We start from the raw sequence: 12,127 nt of genomic DNA on the forward strand, positions 1-12,127 counted from the left end.
GCTTATGATTCCTCTCCTCATATGAAGCAAAGCCATAACCAATAAGGCTTGCCTTACAAAATGGATTTCACGCATTACAAAATGATGTTTTTATGCCTACTATACCAAAAATTCATGATGAAGACTTGTTACATTTTTTGAAGATCAAAACAAGATCTCTAGAGCTTAAGAGCTCACTTGAGGTTTGCAAAAAGCTCTGGGGTAGGGCACAAACTCGGCAATTACTTATTTGACCACTTATTGACTCATCAACATTTCTACTTCTTTATTGATTGTGAGCTAATGGTTGCACTATCAAAGTGTAGGGACAGTGGTTTGTATCCTCTTCCTATTTCCATGCATTGGCAAAATCTTGTGGCTAGGGCATTGCCTTGCAATGCTACAAAACCATTCGTTGTAGCAGCTACTTATATTGCTTTTGCTTATTGATGAAGATCAAGAGCATGTTCTTATTCTTGATGCATCCAATTTCGTAGAGTCACCTTACAAGGCCATTATAAAAGTTTGAATGTGCTACAAATTACATGAATTGTGAAGCTTCAAGGATACCTCTCTTCTTGCAATTCACTATATAATAAGGTATTATTTACATCTGTTTGCTACAAAATCCAACCTTTGGCTGCTCTACCAAAGCAATCACACATTTAATAATTGTCATCCTAGCAACTAGAGTGAATGTCTCTTCATAATCTATGCCATAGGTTTGAGCATAGCCTTTTGCAACCAACCTAACCTTACGCTTGCTAAGAGAACCATCTGCATTATGTTTAATTTTGTAGACCCACTTATAGCCAATAGCTTTATTTCCCTTAGGCAATGGTACTAAATCACAAGTCTTATTGGTCTCTAATGCAACCATCTCCTCATCCAATGAGCATGACCAACAACATCCTCAAAGTGAGTGGACTCAATATCCTCAACCACCTTTACCGTATAAACATAATGGTGAACTATATAACCTTCAAAACCTAATCTTTTAATAGGGCATCTGACCCTGCTAAATTTACATACCACTAGATTACTCAATTGAGCCTTTATATTACCATGTGCTCTCTATACATCATTACCATCTAACATTTTTTTCTTCCCTTTGTCTTTACCTCTACAATACTTATAGATGCACCGGAAGATGTGGGGTTCCTCCTTAGTCTCCTAAACCAAGAGCTAATTGTAGATATAGTATCAGATGATGTTTTTGTTCCACTAAGACTCCATGAATCTTACTTTTCTGTTTGCACATAACTATCATCATCATCATCATCATCCAATGCATCACCAATAGATGCATACAAATTACTCATCTCATCAAAAATAACATCCTTGCTCACTCTGAACTCACTTGTGATAGGGTTATAATAGCAATACCCTTTGTGCTCTAAAGAATATTCTATGAAAATATATTTTTCAGCATTTGGATCAAACTTCTTTTACAACTCATCTAGCATATGAACATATGCAATACAACCAAACACTTTCAAATGCGACCCATCAGGATTCTTACATGTAAAACATTCTTTGGGGGTCATTTCATGAACTGCAATTGTGGATGTTCTATTTATAATATAGATGGCAATATAAATAGCTTCAGACCAAGAATGTTTTGGTTTAAAAAAAATTAGCCATCAATGCCTGTGCAACTTCTACAATATGCCTATTTTTTCTTTCTACAATCCTATTTTGTTGTGGGGTATACCTGCAAGTAAATTGTCTCTTTATCCCATGAGACTTTAAGAAGTCACTGAAATCATTAGAGATGTACTTTCCCCCTCCATCTGACCTCAAGTACTTAACTTTCAAGTCTTTTTCTATTTCAATAGCAGCCTTGAAAGTTTTGAAGTCTCTCTTTTCCTTCATCAAACACACACATAGCTTTCTTGAACAATCATCAATAAACATGACAAAATATTTATTGCCACTAAGAGATATATTTTTTGTAGGCTCCTAAATATATGTATGTGCATGACATCAAGTATATTCATGCTTACATATCTATTATGCAAAAAATAATATCTTGCATGCTTACCAAACTGATATGCTTTATACACTTTATCAAATTCTTTAACTCTAAAAGCAAGAAACCATGTAACCAACCCTTTGGACTGCATTAATTTTTTCCTTTGCACGTTTGTATATCCAATATATTTATGCCATGTTTTAATGTCTTCTACCACTCATTTTCCTTTAGCATACATACCAGCATTCATAGTAAGAATTCCAACATCTAAAGTAAACATGTGGTCAACTCTACTTCCTCTTGCAACCAACCTACACTTATCATTAGAGTCTTTCATAAAACAACATTTTGCATTAAATCCAACCTGCAGTCCTTGCTCTACCATCTAGCCAACATATACAAATCTTTATGATAGATGGCACATGTAATATCTCATAGACCATCATGCAAAACCAAGGAAACTTTTTCAATGTGTGAAATTGGGTAGCATGAATCATCACCCATCTACATATAACCTAAAGTTTGTAAATCCTACATCTCTACAAACTATTCAATATGGTTGGTCATATGATTAGATACACCTAAATCAACATACCATACATCATTGTGTGTCCCATTTCCTATGATAGCATGCATCATATGTTGCATAACAAGCACATGCTCATTTTTGTCTTCATTCTGTCATGAAGACGATGCATAGTTTCCTTGCTGCAATTTACTATTGTGGATATCATCCTTCTTACCATAACACTAGGCTATAATATGACCTATTTTGCCACAATAATGACAAACAATACCAAAATTGATGGAACCTCTATTTTGCCATCCATCTCTTCCTCTAGAGCTCCCCTTGTCTCTAAAGTTTCTGCAACCTCTTGGAATCTACATTTCACCGAATGGTTAATTTAACATGTTTTGTTGGTTATCACAGTACGTTCCATATCTCAGCCTCTTGAAGAGGATCTACCATGTCTCCTTTCTGAACTTGAGTAAAATTCTTAAACTTGTTCACCACTTCTTTTAGATGCTTCACCTTGCATCTTGATCTCTTTAGTGATCATGAGAGAGACCAACTCATCCAAAACTGGAAATGGCGTCCGTACATCCACAAAAGTGATAAATGATTTCCATGCCTTCTCATTATTAAGGACACCCAAAGAAGATGAAACCAAATCATCATTATCAGGCATTGCATCAATAGCTCCTAAGGCATTTACAATGCTTCTCACCTTCAAAATATACTCATTTATAGACATCTTTCCCTTCTTCAAGATATTTAACTCTTGATTGAGTTGAATCTTTTGTGCATTTGTATTTATTGAAAACATATTCTTGAAGATTGTCCAAGTTGCATGTGAAGTTTCTGCGTTTTTTATATGCCCCAATATAGTGTTATCAATTATTGTAAGTAGCCAATACATTACCTTTTTGTATTTTGCATTCCATTCTTTCCATGCCTTTAATTTGTTTACAGTCGTAGCAGGATTACTTAGCTCTAGCTCCTTTTCTTCACCTGAAACAAACTCATAGAGGCCTTTTCCAATAAGGAAGTTTATCACACAAAAATTTCATGGTGCGTATTTGTTCTCGTCCAGCTTCTCACCAATGATACGGTTTCCACTATTCTCTTCCATTATCACAAAATTGATACAAAACAATAAGCAAGTCTTCTACAACCTTTTACAACAAGTGCAAAACAACACACCTAGTAGTCTCTTTCACTAACTCCTCAATAGAATCTGCAATCTATTTACAGGTAAATTTGCTTCCTAGCAAATATCTCAGAAATTACAAATTTGAAATTTGTAACCTATGCATCCACTTTCAATTGACACAACCGATATCACAATATACCCTAAAACTACTATTTGCAACCTTGCGGGTCTAAAATGAGGCCCAAAATGGCCTCAAATGGCCAAAAAAGCAACAGTAAGTCCTTAGATGCTTATTTGAAAAATATATAGTGCTCTGCTTGCATACCAAATCTCACAGCAATTTGAGATTTTTCATATGCCCTGCTTTCAGTGCTTCCACAAGGACTATCCAAGAGAACGAGTGGAAGAATGGGAGAGCTTCTTACCTGTTACTTGCTTACCCAAACCCTTGCTTCTTCTTCTTCACTTCAGCCTTCAAAATTGGTCTCTCTCAATGGTGCCACTTTGATACCATGTCATGAATCCTGTGTTGGGGGACTTGCTTGAGCTACTGCACCAAAAACACACCATACATACAAGAACACGAGAAGAGAGATGGAAACCAAATCATTTTCTTGCTAGTTTCTTCTTCTTCTTTTCCCCACAATACAATGTACACAAAGTATAGATAAGCTACAACATAAAGGAACGTGGGCTACTAAGTCAAACAATGCATAACTAACTATAGTAATCGACCAGTGCTATAATTATGCTAGCTATAGGTAGGTGCAACAATCCAAATATAATAAGATATAAGTTAATGGCCATGTGAGAACCATAATGACCATCGACGTGCTAAGTGTAGATGTGCGAACCCATCTAACCAAGCGGTCCATCAATGTCCACATGTATTGAGCTTGCCATCTCAACACATGTGGGCCAAGAACTTTTCTCAAAGGAATTGACAGCGAGGTAACAATGACCTAGAATCTATAGAGCAAGAGTCCCGAATCTTAATGCATCCTAGTCTAGTTCTTCCAATGAACACTAAGATACATTGTACTTGATTCAGTTCAACCTCTCCTTTGCTTATCTACTCGTTGTGCCTATGTAAACCTGGTGACTTGTTGTAATCGATGTTTTCCTAGCCTCCTCTCCTCTTCTGAATCTGTCTTTATTATCTCATGTACTATCCTCATCTTCGTGTTGTGCTAGTAGGTTCTAGATTTTCATTGGAAATGCACTAGGGTAATTTGTCTGCATTTGAGCTTCAGATAGACATGTTTTTCAACTCTTCTTGTGCAACTAAGGTCTCAATGAAGCTAATAAATCCCAAATAGGATAACAAGTGCTTTTGATGAAGACACCTCTCACTCCTAGAAGTTCACTACTTGATTAGTGTGTGTTCACTTGAGGTTCAAATGGTGATCATCGCCTAGTTAGCCCTTGTCCATTAGCAAGGCACATTAATAGCTAGGGGTTTCTATTACTCATTTCTCTTTGGAGGTTACAAATAGTTGGCTTTTTCTTTCTATGTGCTTTCCTTCTCTCACTACAGGGTATTGGTTGTGGGGGTCAATTTTTTAGCTCTAGGTTTTCATTTTTCCTTGCTTGGCCTCTCACATATACTCAAGACTATATCTTTTGGTTCTTTTTGAATTAACTCATCATATATTTAAAATTATTTTTAGCAGTAAATGATCTTCTTACCACCTTGTGCAATTGACAATGCACATTGTACAATCAAGCTTTCAATTTTTCACAATTAGCATGATTGAATGCTATGTAGTTGCTTTGTTACAATGGTGCTCAAGCAAATCTTTTTACTTACTTTCAATACAATGTGCGAACAAGCATTAAGCCTTAAAAGTACAACACATTCCTTAAACACTTGACTTCAATGTCAATGGTTTAAACACTAGTGCTAACAGCATGATTCAATCTTTTCACTCTCTCTTGGATTTAGATAGTCAGATTAGCATGTTGGATGGTTACTTCTTACTTCGTTATATGTGCCCTCACAATTTCTGTCATTCCAATCTCCACTCAAATCTTTTTTGAAACTAGGTATAGTGATACACAAAAAGCCCCTACATCATTCCTTGAGTCTCACACTGAGCCTCAACATCCTAGAAGATCTTTCTTGTCATCCATGAGAGTGGGTCTCTCTCATTGTGAGTTTTAATTTGCTTCAAGTCGCAAGAGTTTTAACCACTAAGGCTTCCACTCATAACTCTCAATCAAGGAGAGTGGTAATTAGTTGGCAAAAGGCATGACTATGTCCCCAGTCAGGTGTGCATTGGACCCACTTCTCAAATATTAGTGGTGTTGTCTCACACTACTTTTAGCCTTGTGCTTAGTGGTGCATATGAGTGATATTCCATTCATCTAGGTCTTAATCTCCATGCGACTCACACTCTAATGGTTTGTGGCGTTGTGTGGTGGCCAATTGCTACACATAGCTCCAAGATTGTGCTTTTAGTACTTTAAAAATAAAAACTATCTTATACTCCAAATTAAAATATAGCATACACAAATGACAAATCGATTACCCCTCAACTTGGTCGTCCTAAGCTAATACATGTGATGTTTCGGAGTGTAAGCTCCTATTCCACCATTCGACATAGAGAGTACACGTCTGGTTGTTTGATTATGTCGGTTGTTCCAGCTCAAGAAATGCAGCTATGGATATCTCTCACATAACCATTGTACACTCTCAAAATAAATATAGCAAACTCACCGATTTACCTTCTCATTGTAATCTATATATAAGGTTCATGGATAAATCCATGAGTCAAGCAATGTGCCTCAAGCAACCTCCACCTAAATGACCTCGATCACTGCACGAGCTTTGCATAGAAGAAGAAGAAGAAGCAATAGCTTCACCCACACCAATCCCTCACTCAATCTCACACTCTCCCTCTCTCACTCTCTTCCTCTCACACAAGCAAGAAGCAATAAGAGAGCTCCACAAGATTGCACACCACAAGAATGAGATTATCCTTTTATTTCTTAGTTGTTATATATGGCCTTTATTTTTTAGGCACCCTTCCATCTCGATCCTTTCCCACTTTGTCCATACTCCATTGGTTACAAATTCTTTCCAACTTGTTGAGTTGAGATTGTTGTGCTCGTGCTTCACCCAAAATATTACTACAATTTGCATGGGAGTGAACCCAACTCTCCCAAATAATTTACAATGTATTTCCTATTAAAATTTTAAGTACTTGATAAAAATTCTTATTTCTGTATCTATTTTCCAAAATTTTGCAATTATCCTTGCGCATATCACCTTCGTTCTTGCTTTCTTAGAGAGGGTTAACACATACATCATCCTTATATGCATATGGGCTGCCAAATGGATCATGAGGAAATTTATATTAACTATCAAACGATCATCCTCTCTATATTCCTGACTACATTCCCTCACCTCTACATTTTCCCTTTATAGCATGGCCACTATCCTCATTCTCAACAATCGATTCATGAGTCTTGCATGAATGTCCTAGTGACCGCTTCTTAGTGTAGGTAAAGCATAGGCCTTTCTCTTGAAGTTCTTCAATTTTTTGTGGGACTAAGTGCTTTTCTTTTTGGCATCCTATAGAGTTTTGTAATCTTCAAAGGGGGTGAGTGAGTTGCTTTCTAGCTTGACTGGAGAACGCTTGATTTATCACTAAAAATTGCTAAAAATCTAGGAATCATACCGCCAATCTTAGTGGCGTGTATAGATAATTCCAACTGCACTAGTATTGGATAATAATTCGAAGCCACTAATACTTATGGTAGATCTCAAACCATTCAACCAAGTTAAGAGCTTCTATTTTAAGTGTTTGCATTCTTGAGTAATAGTATTAGCTTATATTGCTCCATTAAGTCCATGTATAAAGTCTACAATTGCATTGAAGGCATAGATTTGCATGAACGCAATCAAAAATGCATATGAATATTCAATAGATATTTTGTTCTTGTGCAATAATTCATACTACTTGTTCATCACTCTTGTGGTGCAAAGGAGTAACATATACTTTTCATGTTAGCATTTTTGTTAAATCTTGAAGAGGAGAATATGTCATCTTCTAACATATACCTCCATCATTGAGTAGTACATCCTTCCATGTGTATAGAGGTAAATTTTATCTTTTCAAGTTCTGCTTTCTCAAAGAACTCATGTTCTCTAACCTATCCACCCTCTCTAACAAATAATCAAAGAAAAGTAAACTCCCTATCAAACCTTGGTACTAGGATCTAATCTCTACATTCAATCTCTCTCCTATATCTTCCCCCATTTGTGTCATAGTTAGAATGCATGCTATCATCTCCTATATTGTCTTAGCTATCCACATGTTGTTCTGCTACCCATATGTTTGTTCATATCAATTCTAACCTACATAATGAGAGTCACATTTGTGGTCTCTTCACCCTATACAATGTGAATCATGGCCATGACTTTTATTTATAGCATTGGTTTTCCCAATTCTAACTTGCATAATGAGAGTCATGTTTGTGGTCTCTTCACCCTATACAATGAGGATCATTGCCATCCCTTTTATTTATAGCATTGGTTTTCCCAACTTGAGAGGAGTCAATTCTAACTTGCATAATGAGTCACATTTGTGGTCTCTTCACCCTATACAATGAGGATCATGGCCATCCCTTTTATTTAAAGCATTGTTTTGCCCAACTCGAGAGGAGTCATATGCAATCCCTTACTCCTTTTTCTTTTGTTGGGACATGTTAGCCTACATTTCACATTGTTTTGAAGATTAGATATATTTTTCCCTATTATGCATAAATTGCTCCCCATGGGAATGCTATTGTATGGTTTTTCTTTTCACTTGCATTTTCACTCCCCACATATTTATGGCATTTCTCCTAAGGCACAAGGGCTAAACCAACATACTCATGCATCCCATTAAATCATTCATGCCACCAAATGAGCTATGATATGTAGCTCTATTGTCACTTGTTGCTCAATTTGATAAACACTTTGCAGGGAAAAGATAAGGATACATAAAAGGAAGGAGTCTGTAGAGTAAATCTAGAATGAGAATTTTCAAGGTGCCTTTTTCCCCCGTAAGACCATATAGCCCACAAGTGGATTTCAAACATTTATGTAATCAAAGTTCACTCTCAAAATATCATTCTCGTGACCAACAAGACCCTTTTACATGGTTCCCTCTTCCACATTCCCCATAATAATTGAGCATTAAGAATGAATCTCTCTGCCAAAAGCCTAACACAACCACCAAAGCTTGTAGAATGATGTGATCTGCATCAGATTCCTGCACTGCTCCTGAAAAATGCCATAGCAACATCTCGGTCCCCCTCAGGTCCCTCCCCGTTGACAATTCAGGCGTACTCCATTCTGTGAACAAGATCCATACTATAGGTGGCTGAGATCTGGTAAAGCTATGAGTGGCATCTACCAGGAAACTAGTATCCATGCATGTGGTCAAAATAGGCAGATTTTCTCCATTGATCCCATCAATCATGTGTTGGTTGCTGCTTGCCAGTGAGGATGCCTCTGAGAGTTCCCTGGGCAATTTCACCCTTAGATAATGTTTCCCATTGCAGAATTTGTTGACTAAATCAACAGTCAACAAAATTCACCAGATGGAAAAAGCTCAGCCTACTGAAAAGTAGCTTTAAATGGGCATCTGATAGTGAACCAGTAAATCAGAAAGTGAAAACAAAGCAATAAAACAAGCTTATGAAAGAACTTCTAAATCAAAAGTTGAGCACTTAGATCTACAGTACACAAGGGTTGATGACACATCGGATATTCCATGCCCCATTGTTAGTTCTCAAAGCTTCAACCTCATCCGCTTCTTGTTGCATGCCTGCAGCAGCATATATATTACTCATGCAGACATATGCTGCAGCACATTTATCATCCAATTGCAATGCGTGCTCAAAGGCCCATTTCCCAAGCTCCACATTTGCCCATTTTTGACAGACCCCCAAAATAGCCAACCACAGATCAAAACCTGGTACCTTTGCGATCACACTAATTGCCTTCACAAAGTGCCCTGCACGGCTGAAAAGATCAACCATGCAAGTGTGGTGTTCTAAAGTCGGAATGATGCAATATGCTGTGCTCATGAGATCTAAGTACATTTGCCCTGCCTCCACTAGACCTGCATGGCTGCAAGCAGTAATCAGAGCAATGAAGGTGATATCATCAGGCTCAACACATTCTCCTCTCATTTTGTTGAATAAGTCAACAACCCTTTCAACCTTACCAAGACGAGCATATCCAGCCATGAGTGCATTCCATGAGACTACATTCCGTACAGGAAGTCCATCAAACACTTCTTGCGCTTTTGCAAGCATGCCACATTTAGCATACATATCCACCAATGCAGTGCCTAGCACAAGATCATGATTTTTCAATAATCCCAGCCTGTAGACTTCAGCATGTATCTCTTCACCCTTCTTTGTTGCCCCTATGATGCCACAAGCTTTCAAAATGCAAGCAAAGGTGATTGTGTTAGGAAAGACACCCTCTTGTCGCATCTGCCCATAACAATCCAGAGCATTCTCACCATATCCATGCTGGGCATATCCAGAAATTAATGCAGTCCAAGCAATTACATCTCGTACTGGAAGCCTGTCGAACACTTCTTGTGCTTTGGCAAGCAGGCCACACTTACCATACATGTCAACCAGTGCAGTTCCTAGCACAATATCCTGATTTTCCAGTAACCCCAGCCTGCAGATCTCAGCGTGTATCTCCTCACCCTTCTCAGTGGCACCAATGCTGCCGCAAGCTTTCAAAATACAAGCAAAGGTGATTGCATTAGGAGAGACACCCTCGTCTCGCATCTGGTCAAAGCAATTTAGTGCTTCCTTACCAAGCCCGTACTGGGTATAACCAGTGATCAGTGCAGTAAAAGAAACTGTATCCCGTATCTGAAGCTTGGCAAACACTTCTTGTGCTTTTGCAAGTGCCCCACACTTGGCATACATATCGACCAATGCAGTGCCAAGCACAATATCCTGATTTTCCAAGAGCCCCAATCTGTGGACTGCAGCATGTATTTCTTCACCTTTCTCGGTTGCTCCTATGCTGCCACAAGCTTTCAAAATGCAAACAAAGGTGACTGAATTAGGGGAAAAACCCTCATCTTCCATCTGCCCAAAGCAGTACAGAGCTTCCTCACCAAGCCCATGTTGAGCATATCCAGCAATCATTGCAGTCCAGGAGACTGCATCCCGTACTGGAAGCTCATCAAACAGTTCTTGCGCTTTTGCAAGCGCACCACACTTGGCATACATTCGGAGTAGGGCAGTGCCGATGTAAATGTTCCTCTTAAGAAGCCCTGTTTTGAGAACATCAGCATGTATCCTGCTGCCTTTCCGCAGGTCCTTGTATCTGCCACAAGCCTTTATTGAGTCCAAAAGGGTAGTACAGTCCTCGAACACTGTTGGTACAGTATGGAAATCTCCATCTTTTACTTGGCTTCTCTTGCTTGCTTCGATTGGGACGGAATGTGGACTGTGCCAGTTGTCCATCCATGGGGGTTGTCTTGTCTGTTTGTACCTAAAGACAGGCGACCTGGGGCCTTTCTGTGATGCAAAGTCCAGAAATGCTTACATTCTAACACATGTAACAGATAATCCATACTGTGCTGTTCCGATTGTATGAAACCGTAAGGCAATTCCTTACCTTCTCTATGTTCTGATGACCCCAGGGTTGGCAGGATTGGGAGGGATTAGGGAAATACTCCTTCCATAACAAGTCCAGGTCTCTGCACGCCATTCCGGCGCATCAAAGCCACCCTAGACTCTTCTGTTGGAGATGAGACACCAAATCCACCCTACATAGACAGGTTGATCGGTAGACCTCTGATCGCGTCAATTGAGCCAAATTTGGTAGAAACCTGTAAGCGCCCCCTCCTCCCCAAATACAGACACACAGGGAATGGTCCGGAGTCACGCGAAGCTTAACCATTGAAAACCGTTCCGATCCAGCTTGTTGCGCATCTCTCTTTGCCAACGATGAATCATCGGCAGTCCCTTGGACACCATGGATGATTGATTGCACAGGGGCTGGAGCCTGGGATGGAATCTCCCCCACGTCCCAAATTCAGAAGCTAAGCTGCGGTTGCGGAATTTCGAGTGTCCAAACGTCCTCACAAATTACAATGATAAATACAATCGACGGTATCGTTCCCTTAAAACGACTTTATGATTAATGATGATTCAAGGCAAATCCACTTAAAAACTAGGTAGACACGTGCAGCCAAAGTGCAAAAATAAAGCAAAAATTTTCTCGAACAAAAATAGGTGTACAATATCAAGATTTCTGTGTAACTCACCTAAGTTCATCTTAGTACTAATAGTTATCAAAAGAGATATATTATGATGTTCACATAGGAGAATAGGTCAAAATTTATCATCTTCACATATATTAATACACTTCAGATTTTTTTGGCCATGAGAAATTCAAAAGGAAAGTCAACTACTTGTTACAAGTATCATCAGGTCATCAAGTTATAACACTAACAATATGTTTCAAATTGCATAGAGTTTTATA

General features: G+C 38.5%; 1 protein-coding gene across 1 annotated transcript; it reads right to left on the bottom strand.

Moving 5' to 3' along the window:
• Nucleotides 1–7,746: 7,746 nt before the first annotated feature.
• Nucleotides 7,747–11,745, bottom strand: LOC148031884 (pentatricopeptide repeat-containing protein At1g06140, mitochondrial-like). Its single transcript, XM_087682451.1, has 2 exons — nucleotides 11,258–11,745; nucleotides 7,747–11,157 (listed from the first exon to the last, which is right to left on the bottom strand). The coding sequence occupies exons 1-2, from the start codon at nucleotides 11,348–11,350 to the stop codon at nucleotides 9,337–9,339; spliced, it is 1,914 nt and encodes a 637-aa protein (XP_087538577.1). The 5' UTR covers nucleotides 11,351–11,745; the 3' UTR covers nucleotides 7,747–9,336.
• Nucleotides 11,746–12,127: the final 382 nt, after the last annotated feature.

The sequence above is a fragment of the Lygodium microphyllum genome, chromosome 8 (genome assembly GCF_053477565.2).
Source record: "Lygodium microphyllum isolate KBCC chromosome 8, Lygodium_microphyllum_v1.1.10, whole genome shotgun sequence".
Taxonomy (NCBI): domain Eukaryota; kingdom Viridiplantae; phylum Streptophyta; class Polypodiopsida; order Schizaeales; family Lygodiaceae; genus Lygodium; species Lygodium microphyllum.

What these genes read in the sequence shown, in the direction of transcription:
- LOC148031884 (XM_087682451.1), bottom strand. Translation starts at nt 11,350, where the DNA reads ATGGCGTGCAGAGACCTGGACTTGTTATGGAAGGAGTATTTCCCTAAT. An exon ending in GTCATCAGAACATAGAGAAG is followed by an intron (nt 11,158 to 11,257) that starts GTAAGGAATTGC and finishes TTTGCATCACAG; the next exon opens with AAAGGCCCCAGGTCGCCTGT.